This window comes from Paroedura picta, chromosome 12 (genome assembly GCF_049243985.1).
Source record: "Paroedura picta isolate Pp20150507F chromosome 12, Ppicta_v3.0, whole genome shotgun sequence".
NCBI classification, from domain to species: Eukaryota; Metazoa; Chordata; class Lepidosauria; order Squamata; family Gekkonidae; genus Paroedura; species Paroedura picta.
In genome coordinates this window covers 12,187,668-12,199,772 of record NC_135380.1, presented here as the reverse complement: position 1 = coordinate 12,199,772, position 12,105 = coordinate 12,187,668, and the positions used below count along the sequence as shown (strand labels likewise).

At 45.3% G+C, this 12,105-nt stretch overlaps 1 protein-coding gene across 3 annotated transcripts in view; it reads right to left on the bottom strand.

Moving 5' to 3' along the window:
- Positions 1 to 792: 792 nt before the first annotated feature.
- Positions 793 to 12,105, bottom strand: part of SPA17 (sperm autoantigenic protein 17) — a 12,163-nt gene continuing 850 nt past the window's right edge. For 2 of the 3 annotated variants that reach the window (XM_077305114.1, XM_077305115.1), the window contains exons 2-5: positions 8,856 to 9,035; positions 5,722 to 5,792; positions 5,242 to 5,304; positions 793 to 2,399 (exon numbers count right to left, since the gene is read on the bottom strand). In XM_077305114.1, the coding sequence (XP_077161229.1) occupies positions 2,148 to 2,399; positions 5,242 to 5,304; positions 5,722 to 5,792; positions 8,856 to 9,009 (540 nt within the window). In that variant the 5' untranslated portion in view covers positions 9,010 to 9,035 and the 3' untranslated portion in view covers positions 793 to 2,147. The remainder of the gene's footprint in view (positions 2,400 to 5,241; positions 5,305 to 5,721; positions 5,793 to 8,855; positions 9,036 to 12,105) is intronic. The other variant, XM_077305112.1, reaches the window with a different exon arrangement.

The following is a 12,105-nucleotide window of genomic DNA, read 5'->3' as shown; positions in this document are numbered from 1 at the left end:
CAACAGCTCTCACACAGTATTCCTCAAAATATGTTCCTGGAAAACCTGAATCTGAAGATAGCCGGGACCGAATCTGGGACTTCTTGCATGCAACATACATGCATTACGGTCCCATATCATCACCACTGCAGATGGAGGGTACAGAGGGAGACCTTTGGTAAAACTTCGCAAGTCGTGTTGCCTGCTGTAATCCACTAGGAGCTCTCCAAGGTCTCAGCTCTTCCCTAATATTATTTGCAGAAATTCGTTTCACTGGAGAGATGCCAGGAATTTTAATCTGGGAATTTCTGCAAACAAAAAGTCCTAGCACAGGTTAGGAGTGTCTGAATAACAGAGTGCCAAAGCAGGGCATAATTTTCTTCCTTTACATCCCACTTTTCTCCCCAATAAGGACCCAGGGTGGCTTACAACATTGTTTTATTTTCACAACAACCTTTTGAGGTAGGGTAGATTGAGAGGGACAGGACTGAGGTCACCCCACGAGCTTCTACTGCAGAATGGACATTCAAAGCTGGGCCATCCAGATTCTACTACAGGACTCTAACCTCTGCTCCATGATTGTGGAAAACACTTTCCGAATATATTGATGGCCGTAGGCTACATATGCCCTAAAAGGATGTTTGGTAGAGATGTGTCTGCATTCTTTGGCTGCTCCTGCCAGTCCTCCTGTGCTAGTAGCCTCTTTACCTGTGCTTGGGCTATTATCTAGGACCAAGGGGACTGCCCCCAGGAAAACATGCTTTGGATAAACAACAAGGTGTATGCAAGAATCAGAAGAAATTCTGCAATTTCATTTATTTTTTAAAATATCCATTATTGAAATTCAGAGTGTCAGTTTTAGAAGAGTTGGTTTTTATACTCGCTTTTCACTACCTGAAGGAGTCCCAAAGCTGCTTATAAAAAATGACTTTACTAGGGGTGCACAATTAGAGGAAGCATTTTTTTTACAAAGCATTTCCCTTCCCTACTGACCTTTTCAACAAAAGTAAGCTGGTAAAAAGACACCGTGACCAAGAGAGGCAACAGGAAGAGTATTGTTTGGCTAAGCTATTGTGAAGAGAGAGGAAAATCTTTATGTAGGTAGAGGTTACAGCTCAAAGGCTAAGGTGGGGACGAAAAAAGAGCAGGCGGAGAAAGAAATAAGATTAATGAATGTTTCTTCGGACCTAAATAGTCCCCTAGTCAGCACGCTCACTCCATTTCTCTGCCTGATGAATGTGCTTAAATTTTAACTCATTTCCAAGTGCCAGGGACGAAACAATGTAGAAAGTAAAATCAATACTCTAGGGGAGAGGCATTTACAAGACTCTGATCCATTTCCTTCCTGCATTGTTTACAAATTTAGGATTCTATACCTTTTGTCCCTCAAGTGAACCATCAAGACATTGTATATCAGGGTGAAAAGAAACATGATATGAGAGGCTCATGATCAGATCACCCAACATTTTAAAATGCTTAAAATTTTTAAATGTTTTTAAATGTTGCCAGATTTTTTTTGGGGGGGGGCTAACCTGGATGGCTCACCTGATCTGGTCTGATCTCACCTCCTGCCTTGACAACCCTATTGGGTCACCATAAACTGACGGCAACCTGATTGCACTTTCCGCCACTAGAGGGTGGGGAATAGGAGAGTGTGGATTATGGAGGTGGTGGAGTTTAGCCATTTTCCTGGTCAACGGATGGCCTTCTGAGGTGCTGTGAGCCTGGGGGAGAAACCAAGTCACAAACCTGCACCTCTCCTTTACCCCTTACCGAGACTAAGAGCAGCTGGAGTGGGAAGCAGAACTGTCAGGGGAAACAGGTCCAACAGAAAGAGTACAAGGCAGCCCCACTCCAAAGCTTAAGGGGAATTTCTCGTAGTTCTTCTTTAACATTTAAAAGCACATCAGGCGGTCTGATCCCAAATCACCATGGAACACGTCGTTTTGATCAGAGACTCGCTGTAGGCCAGGCACCAGGAAGCTGTTTCGTAATGACTTGGCACGCAAAACAGATTCCCATTTTTTGGTTAGCAATGAGCACTGAGGAGCATTTTTAAAGTCTATGGTTTATTTCATAAACGTGACCCAGACTTCTAAATCAGACTGATGGCCCTTTGCTGCAAGCCGTTCTCAAAACTCGCCTGCTGGCAGGATCACCGTGTGAGATTAGGGCTCTTTTTTATCAGGCTCCTGTTCTTTTTTATCAGGCTCTGCTGGCTCTGTTGGCTCTGTTGGCTCTTCCTTCACTGTTGCTGTCCCCCCTTCCTCTTTTTCTCCTTCTTCTTCTTCTTCTTTCGGGCCCTTTACTTCTCTTCTCGTTTTGTATCCTCGGTAACTGGCCTGAATTTTCACAGCCGCTTGCTCTTCTGTTAGTTTGAGGCCATCTTCCTTCGTGCCGTCTGATGTCTTAGCCTCCTCCTGACGAAAGAGAGAGAGACCAGCTCTGACATATACATATACATGTTGTATTTGAGCCAGCTGATGCTTTAGAACAGTGGTCCCCAACCTTTTTATCACCGGGGACCGGTCAATACTCGACAATTTTACTGAGGCCCAGGGGGAGGGAAGTCTTTTGCCGAGGGACGTTGCCGCCGCTTTCACCCCTGCTCCGCTTGCTTTCCCATCAGCGCCCCTGACTTCCTGCCGCCCGCTGGGGAGTGCTGCCAGTAGCAGCTGCGCAGTGCCACACCGAGGGGGATCCCCAGCCATGGCAGCTGCTGGAGAGCACCAAGGGTGAGCCGGCAGCAGAGTGACAGGGCCGCCCCCGAGGCTGTAGCTGGGGAGGAGGACGAGGAGGAGCCATGGCCCGGTACCGACTGATCCACGGACCGGTCCCGGTCCGGGGGTTGGGGACCGCTGCTTTAGAAGTTTTAATGTAGTATTTTTCAACGTTACAATCAAAAAAGGTAACTCATGATAATCTTGTGCCCCCCCCCCCCAAAAAAAAAAGCGTTTTGGAAGCTGATTCCATGGGTGGGAGGGAAAAGATGAATTTTATTTTGTCACTTTTCAGATTTGTATTTGCGACAAGATCTCGGCGAGGCTATTTTTAGTGCCGCATCTTGCGACTGTCACTCGGGCAACTTTCCATTGTTTTTCAAAGTAAGTTTTGCTGGCAAAGAATGTCAGAATGTTTTGCCTGCAAAGGACATCAGGGTTTGGCGCTCAGGTAGCACCAGTTGTTCACTCTTCCACTGCAAGAGCAAATCTCAGTGAGAGCAAATCTCACTCCTGGGAGAGAAAGGAAGAATGCCAAAACAGGCTAAAGCTTCCTCACGATTTTCCCTGTGCTTGGGATGGGGTTTGGCTATGCACTCAGATGATATAAAATGCACAGGGTGCCGTCTAGCCAGAATTAAGCATTGCGGATTCCACAAATTTTGACACGAGAGATAAGTGGGTGCTTCATTCTTTCGTGCTGAAAGCAATGGAAGGAGGAAGCATTAATTTTGTCTGCATACATTGCCCTGCTCCCATTCCATCCTGAGACTTCCAACAAAGATCAAGAACAAGAAATGAAATGTGGAGTATCATGTTTGAAGGCAGACTAGTTGTGATAGTGGTGGTGGGGAACCTATGCATATTTATGCCCATGTCCTGCTATTCACAAGTCAAGTGTAAGGTATGAGGAGGGTCTGTTTAAAAAAAACACTTTAAATAAGTATTTGAAACATTTTCCCCCCACACTGGCTCATTTCCACTATCACTATTAGCCTAGAAGAAATATGGTTACGCCAGTAGAACACATAAGCAAGGTAAAGAGTAGGCTTTCGGTTCCCTCACTTGTATACTTCACTTCGATTAAAGAAATAAAATAGACTCTGAGCCCCTTTTATATGTGGATCTTAAGACATGCATGGATTTGGGAGGGACTGGAGCTCAGTGACAGAGCCTCTATTCAGCATGTGGAAGGTCCCAGGTTTGATCCCCAGCATCTCCAGTAGAAAGGATCAGGTAGTAGGTGATCTAACCTGAGACATTGGGGATCCACTGTCAGTCTGAGTAGACAACACTGATCTTGACGGACCAAGGGTTTGATTCAGAGTAAGGGAGCTTCCTGTGACAAGCGATACTGCCATCACTTAAGAATGCAAGAACTAGTCCATCCAGTCCAGCATCATGTTTCAACTAAAAGCCAATCAGTTACTAGAGCACAGAAGCCAAGGCCTTCTCCCAACACCATGTTTCAGAGGTTTACTGCCTCTCAACATGGAAGTTCCCTTGAGTAACCAGGCAAGTAGCCATGCATGGACCTATCCTCCAGGAATCTTTACCCCCCTTGCAAGCCATCTATACTTCTGGCCACCACTACCTCCATTGTGGAATTCACTGCCAATTTAATTACTCATTGAGTCAAGAATTATTTCCCCTTTGTCATCCTATTGCCCATCAACAGCCCTGGGTGCCACCAAATTCTAGTATTGTGAGAGAGGAAGAAAAAATTCCCTCTGTTTACTTTCCCCACCCATGCATAATTTTGTAAATGTCTACTACCCACTCCTATAGCCTTCTTTTTTATAAACTAAAAAGTCATAGCCTTCCCTAATAGGAAAGCTTCTCTAACTCTTAGATCATCTTGGTTGCCCTCTTCTGTACTTTTTCCAGCTCGACAGTATCCTTTTTTAAGATACAGCAACCAGAATGCATGCAGGACTCCAAAAGGAAGCTTAGACTCCTAGTTTGGCGCTTAACTTACTGAGCAAATTGCACACTGGTTGTCAAATCAAATTCAACTCTGATATCTTAAATAGGTGCCAGAAAATGAGCTAACTGCTGGCTTATGTAAGAGAGTTAATTGTGCAACAAATATGAGCTGCGTAGGAGCCGTCTTTGATGACATGCTATCGCTCTCCACTTGTCCGAATGATTTGATTTCTCAAGAACTTACAGTGTAGGGATTTCTTTGCAGTCTGGGGCTCTAAACTGGAGAAGGAAATGTGTTGCCCACCACTGACAGCCAGTCTACACACAGTGCTTAGGTACAGATCACCAGATTTGTTTGGGATCATACCTTTAGATTTGTACTTTAATATTAGGAGTGCCATGGGGGGTTTAATCATTTCCTTATCTAATCAGTACTTCACGATAGTGAGAGGCCAAGGCCACATTTAACCCTGGCTGAAACCATGCTCCCTCTTAGAATTGGGCCCAGCCTCACTGTCTCAGAGCAGCTCCCCCTTCCCCTGAAATACCAAGATCAGCCACAGGTTAGCCAACAGCAAAGGGATTTAGATTCTCAGTTTCAAGGAGGCTTACTTACTGACTGAGCGGGTTCTTCTTTCTTGTCCTCTGTCTGACCTTCACCTCCCGGAGTGGCAAGTTCCTGGAAAAACAGTGATAGTTTTTAATATGTCAGTCAGTCACCCATAAGGCTGATAAAGGTGAGACTTTCATGCATACTGGAAAGCCAAATGTTTGCAGTCAGAAAGAGATTCACAGATATCTTCTTAATAAGATAATACTTTTACAAATGAGAAGCCAGGTGAAGAAGTCTGGCATTTTTTCTTTTACATGGTGTATGTTTATAGGAACTCCTATCGCTCCTGGTGCGCTTCATTGCTCCCTGTCCTCGGATTTGCAGGATCATACTAAGCCTCTTTGCAAGGCCATGTTCCATTCAGATCCTACAAGAATGGCACTAACAAATTGTCACTCCACAATGAGGGAAATAGTCATCTGAATCCACAGATCGGTGCATGCTGCAAGAAAGTAGATGCTAACAATATACACCAAGACTTACATTGAAAGCACGATTGTTGTAGTATCTGTCCTCTAGTTTTGCTCCCCATTCTGTCGGGTCAAATCCAGTTTCTGAAAGGAAAACATTGCAAAAAAAAATCACGTCAAGAGAGGAGGGGCTGTGGCTCATTGGCAGAGTGTGTGCTTTGCCTGCAGAGGGTACCAGATTCAATATCTGGCACCTCCAGAGAAAAGAACCAGGTAGGAGGTGATGTGAAAGGCCTCAGCTTGAGACCCTAGTGAACTGCTGCCACTCTGAGTAGGCAATACTGACTTGGATGGACCTAAGCTCTGATTCCGTATCAGGCAGCTTCCATGTATTATGTAGCCCAGCAGTTAAGAGAATGAGCTGTGAATTGTAGTTCAAATATCCTCTGCCCACAAGCTCATTTAGGCATGCTATTCTATCTCAGTCACCATAGCCCCACCTGCAGGGTGGGAATAGTATAAGGTAAAGGTAAAAGTACCCCCTGTGCAAGCACTGGGTCATGTCTGACCCTTGGGGTGACGCCCTCTAGCGTTTTCATGGCAAACTCAATACGGGGTGGTTTCCCCCTCAGCAAGCTGGGTTTATCCCCCAGCAAGATGGGTACTCATTTTACCAACCTCGGAAGGATGGAAGGCTGAGTCCACCTTGAACAGGCTGCTGGGATTGAACTCCCAGCCTCATGGGCAGAGCTTCAGACTGCATCTCTGCTGCCTTACCACTCTGCACCACGTTCGGGGGATAGTATACAGCCTGTTTATTATTTATTTATCATTGCATTTTATGCTGCTTTTCCAGGGAGCTCAGAATGTTGGATAAACCCCTCTGAACATTGAAAATACCACGTAAAAGATACATACTTTTATTGTTAGTTGTAAGAAACAAAATAAAACCTCTCTGGCTAAGGTCTGGTAATAGCAAGAGTTGCAACACAGAAAATGTCAGATGTCAGATGACATTTCTTGGCCTAAGATTCTGCTTTAGGGATTCCCCCCCCCCCTCCAAAACAACCAAAATATTGCCAGTTTCATCTGTGCTCACACCCAAACATTCAATCGTATATACCACCAGCACTTTCTATTATTTTAAAGCAACAGATTTTGGCATGTATTAGACGGAGCTTTCAAAGCTGATTTTTAAGTTTAGGAACTGCACCCCTTGATTTAGACCACTTTTGAGACACCGACACATCCGGTACCCAGTTACACCACCCGCACATCCTTTTGACTTTAAGCAGAGGTTGGATAGCCATCTGACGGAGAGGCTGATTCTGTGAAGGCTCAAGGGGGTGGCAGGTTACAGTGGATGAGCGATGGGAATGTGAGTGCAAGGGGGTGGACCAGATGACTCATGAGGTCCCTTCCAACTCTATTATTCTATGACTCTGTGCTCCTCAAAAAACCTCACTAGCCCTTTTCAAAATTAAGGACTGCACTGCTACCCAGTTTAATTCCATCCTTCCTCTAAGGAGCTCAAGTGAAGCACGTATCGCACCCTCCAATTGTATTCTCATAACCGTCTTGGGAGGTAGGTTAGTCATGAAGGTCACCAGATAACTGCTGGCCAATCACAATTAGACTGAGTGGGGGGCTGACTTCTGATCTCCTTCACCCATCACTCTAGTCACCCAACACCACCATTTCACCAAGGCAGATCAGTATGCAGTTCCTTTTTGTTAAGTTATATAGTCTTAGCTCCATAAGCCAAAGACTATTTTGCGGGAGAATATGCAGAACCCTGTTGTGCAGTTGCCCGTTTGTACAACGCTGCATAAGTGAAACGATTCCCTTCAGCATCAATCTGCCTAGCAACATCCCCACATATTGCACCCATGAAACTCTGAAGCTATGCAAAAGTTGCAGGAAATCATTCTTCCCCTGCCCCCTGCCCCCCCTCCAAGTTCTACCTACAGTTAAGCCCCAATTGAGAACCGAAAAACACACAGATGCACAAACCATTTGTGTGTGACCCTAAATGATGGTCTCTGTTGCACACTCAGCATATTTCCCGCTTACTACCTTCTCCTGGATAACACCATCCTACTCTGAGCCTAGCAAACAAGAGGCTGGAAAGCACGATTGCCTGTGAGTCATCCTGTAATTAAAAAAACATATTTGTCGCTTAGCAAATCAGCACGATTGCTTCCTCAGGCCCACGGCTTCCTAAAACGTATTGCAGCTTCCTAGAGAACTGAGAGCTCCAAAGCTACAAAGAGAAAACCATCCCAAATAATGAAATCAGCCAGTAAGCCCAAGCTGGTTACAGAGAAGGGGCCTCGAATCCATAAGGGGCTTTTCCTCCTTTCGGTTGAGTCACAATCCTGGAGTAATTGGGCATGAATACAATTAGTAAGAATGATAGGACTGTTCTGAAGGACCAACCAAGTCTCTTCCCCTCTCCTAAACTATCACATGTAAAGAAAAAATGGGAGAAATGGGAAAGGTAGGTAAAATCATATAGAAACTCTGTTTCTTGAGACCAGGTCAGGGCACACTTTCACAGATCTATACTTCTTAATACCTTACTCCCAACACCAAGGAAATATATATTCTGCAATCTGAAAACTCGGATTTTGGAAGACTTTTTTTCTAACAAGGAGTAGTGCAATGTAAGGTATATGAAGAGGAAAGGATGGGAAGGGACCAGTGCTAAAAAGATAACAAGAGTGTTAAAAGGCAGGGAATTCAAAGTATAAGATAACTAAACAAAACTTGACCAGTTCCTCTCTGGATCAGTGCCAGATCTTATCAACATCCTTCAGCAGACATGGTCCACACGTTTACAAGCTAGTCTCCACAACTGAAAGGTGGGAAGTGGATTGCCAAAAATGAGCCCTGGAAGCCACTACGGTGACAGCGTTGGACTGAGATTGAGAAGATTTGCGTTCAGATCCTGCAAGACAGATCATCCTAATCAAATCAACTCAGTCTAACCTACCGCACTGAGTTGTTGTGAGCATAAAAAGGGAGAGGAGAGGCCCATGTATGCCATGATGAGCTTTTTTGGGGGCGGGGGGGGGGGGGTACACAAACATTTTTAAATAAATTTAAATTGGGCTGCAAGGGTCTTTTCTAAGGCAGGGAAAAGGAAGACTGATGTGTGTGCACAGGCGGGGAGGGAACGGTGAAAGCAGCTCTGTTTATGCTCACTTTCTCTTTCGATTAGGAGGTTTTCAAAATACTTGGCAGCAAAGGATGGTATGTCTTGCGGCTGGTTCCTCAAAACTTCTCTGGCAAGCCCTTCCAGCAGATTTGCGAATCCTCGAGGAATGCGTTGAGTGGTGTTGGAGAACGGAATAGACATTGTCTTTTAATAGGCTTCTACCGCACCTGCAAGTTTCAGCATAAAAGCTGCGGATGACTCATATTCCAAACACAGCATATTTTTTCCTATTGATAATTTCATATTCTTGTCGCTTTAACACACACCAGTACAGCAAGTTTTACAGCCCAAGTTAGGGAAATTCATACCTCCTCTATCCCCAGCACCATTCAATGGCTCCAGGATGAACATTATCTTAGAGCAGGGGTAGTCCTCCAGATGTCCGTGGACTACAATTCCCATGAGCCCCTGCCAGCAAATGCTGGAAGGGGCTCATGGGAATTGTAGTCCATGGACATCCGGAGGACCACAGGTTGACTGCCCCGGTCTTAGAGCAAACTGGCCAGCTCTTAGTTGGGCGATGAAAGCTGCAAACTGGGCCATGATCAGCCCACATAGAAGGTCTCTATATCTTTAGAAAACTCCTTGGGCATGCAGGAAAATATGATTTCAGAAATTAATCCAAACCAAACTAAAGTAGGCTGCTGAGGACTGGAAGTGCTCCAGAATTTTGAGAGCAGTTGAATGTCAGCAAAGGAGGAAAGAAGGGGAAGGATAAAGCAGCTTCTTCCCCTTACCACTCGCTTTCCCAACATCCTTCCTGGTCCCTCCCCCTCACTCTCAGACACATACACAGACTCCTATCCCCCCACCCTCTTCCTCCTTACCTGTTGCTTCCCCAACCGTCCCTAGTTCCTCTGCCCTCCCAGACACACATACACACCTTCACCCTTCCCTTCCCCCCTTCCCTTTGGGGCTCCCACGCCACGGCTGCCCCATACTCGCCAGTGGCAGTGGCATGGGTTGGCTGAGCCACCTCTACCACTGCCTGGGGCTTGCTGGGTGGCATTGGTGGAGCTTGGCCAGGCCGCACCACCTCTGTTGCGGCCCAGGACTTGCCAAGGGTGGGACTGGGCTGTTGCCACCAGGAGAGCTCCAAGGCTGGACCTCAGACCTCTGCTGGCTGCATCCACATGTCTCCTCACTTCCAGGCCTGTTCCACTCTGTGGAGGGTTGGGCCAGGCTGGGAAGCAGGGCGCCACTGCCAGCAATGCTCTGAGGCCCACGGCTGGGCTTCGGAGCGCTGATGGCAGCAGCCACCATCTCCTGGCGCATTCCCTAAGGCAAGACAATGGATGTCATGTCCATTATCATTTCCATTATAGGGAATGTGCTAGTAGATGTGTTCCACACCAAAAATTTGAGAAAGGCTGGAGTAGACAGTGCAGACTATGAAGGACAGATGGTCTTGCTCTAAGAAATTAAATATCTACAATGTTAATGGGACCAATTTCTAGACAAGCCAAGTCAGGAAGCACAAGGGAGATATCGGCAATAATCCTTGCTCCCCAGGAGAATTTATGAATACTAAACTTGAATTGGCTTTGATACAGTCACAGTTTACATTTGCAGCTCAACAAAAGGAACAAGTGTGAAGTTTTCCAACTCTCATTACTCCTAATAAATGTAATTAGAGGCACAAATACTTAGGACTGCTAATTGCAAATTATTGTAATTTGCCTTCTGTTTTTACGCTGTTGTTAGACCCTGGCTCGGTTTTATTAGTTTGTTAACAATTATTTATATATGGACTCTTTAGAATGATTTTGTGGTATTTTACTTTGTGAGCTGCCTTGAGCAGGTCTCTGGTAGGCAACCTATGCATTCTCTGAATACATAATTTTAAAAGTTTTTGCTTGCAAGCAGTACACTTTTTCTGTGTATTTCCTTTGTCATTTTTGTCAAGCATTTACCAGAACTGTGTCTGGATCGTGTTCCTCTCCATCTACACAGGGACCAAACACAAACTTTTGAATTTGAGGTCTGAAACAGTAATGATGGACTGAGACACCTGCAGAGTGGGTGGAGAAAAATCTCCTCAAAGGGTCACAGTTATTCAGGGTTCTTAAAAGGTGCCACTGAGGTCAAGAGGACTTGGTTCCAAGTAAATAAGATGAAGATTCAGCCTTTAGAGCCAATTCCTAATCACACTCAGAAGTCAAGAAGATTTATTCCTGAGTGGTGTACTCATGATCACAGCCTTGGGTAAGTCATATATTACTTGAACAGCATGAAAAGTAGCCATATTGCAGCATTTCATGTCTTTCAGGCAGCACATCAATCACTCTTTCATTTTATTTTAGCAGAGCTTAGGTAATTATTTTGAGAATGGAAAAAGTAGACCAGAAGAATCCAGAGAAGTGGTATGAGGGAGCAATGAGTGACATTTTAGTGGTAGTGGAAAGTGCTGTCAAGTTACAGCTGACTTATGGTGACCCTGTAGGGTTTTTCAAGGCAGGAGATGTTTAGAAGTGGTTTGCCATCGCTTGTCCCTGCGTAGTAGCCCTGGATATTCTTGCCAGTCCAATTATTAGTTTCCAAATATTAGTTTCCAAATAGTCCAATTATTAGTTTCCAAATGCTGAAAAGTTCTGGCTAACATGGGCCATCCAGGTCAGGGCAATAGAAAAAGGATTTCCTGCAGAGAAAAATTGCTGCTCGTATCTTGATCTCATTACCTGTGTCCTGGATCAGTGGTAGTCAACCTGTGGTCCTCCAGATGTTCATGGACTACAATTCCCATGAGCCCCTGCCAGCATTTGCTGGCAGGGGCTCATGGGAATTGCAGTCCATGAACATCTGGAAGACCACAGGTTGACTACCCCTGTCCTGGATGACCAAGTGGAATGGTATCCCATCAATGACAAATGCTATTATCAGTAGAGCCAACATACTGTTTGTTATGAGAACATTCAAGAAACGTTCCTTATGGCTTACTGGAAGTGACATGCAACACAACCCATTCAAGGGGGAGGGGGGGAAAGCACATGATCCACAGACAAAAGTGGCGCTAATGCACAAAAAAAGCGAATGCCACTGCTTGGTTTACACAGGCAGGAGGATGTGGCAGAACCTTAAGCAGGCAGAATGGGGTGTGCACCTCTTCAAGGCTATCCTGGAATGCTTCCCCATAAGTAAAAGACTAGCCCCAAAGGCAGAAATGTTTGCTCCAACTGTGCTAGTCTTCTAACTGCAGGGAGATTTCCCCCCCCCCCCCTTCAATGCAGGGAACATTTA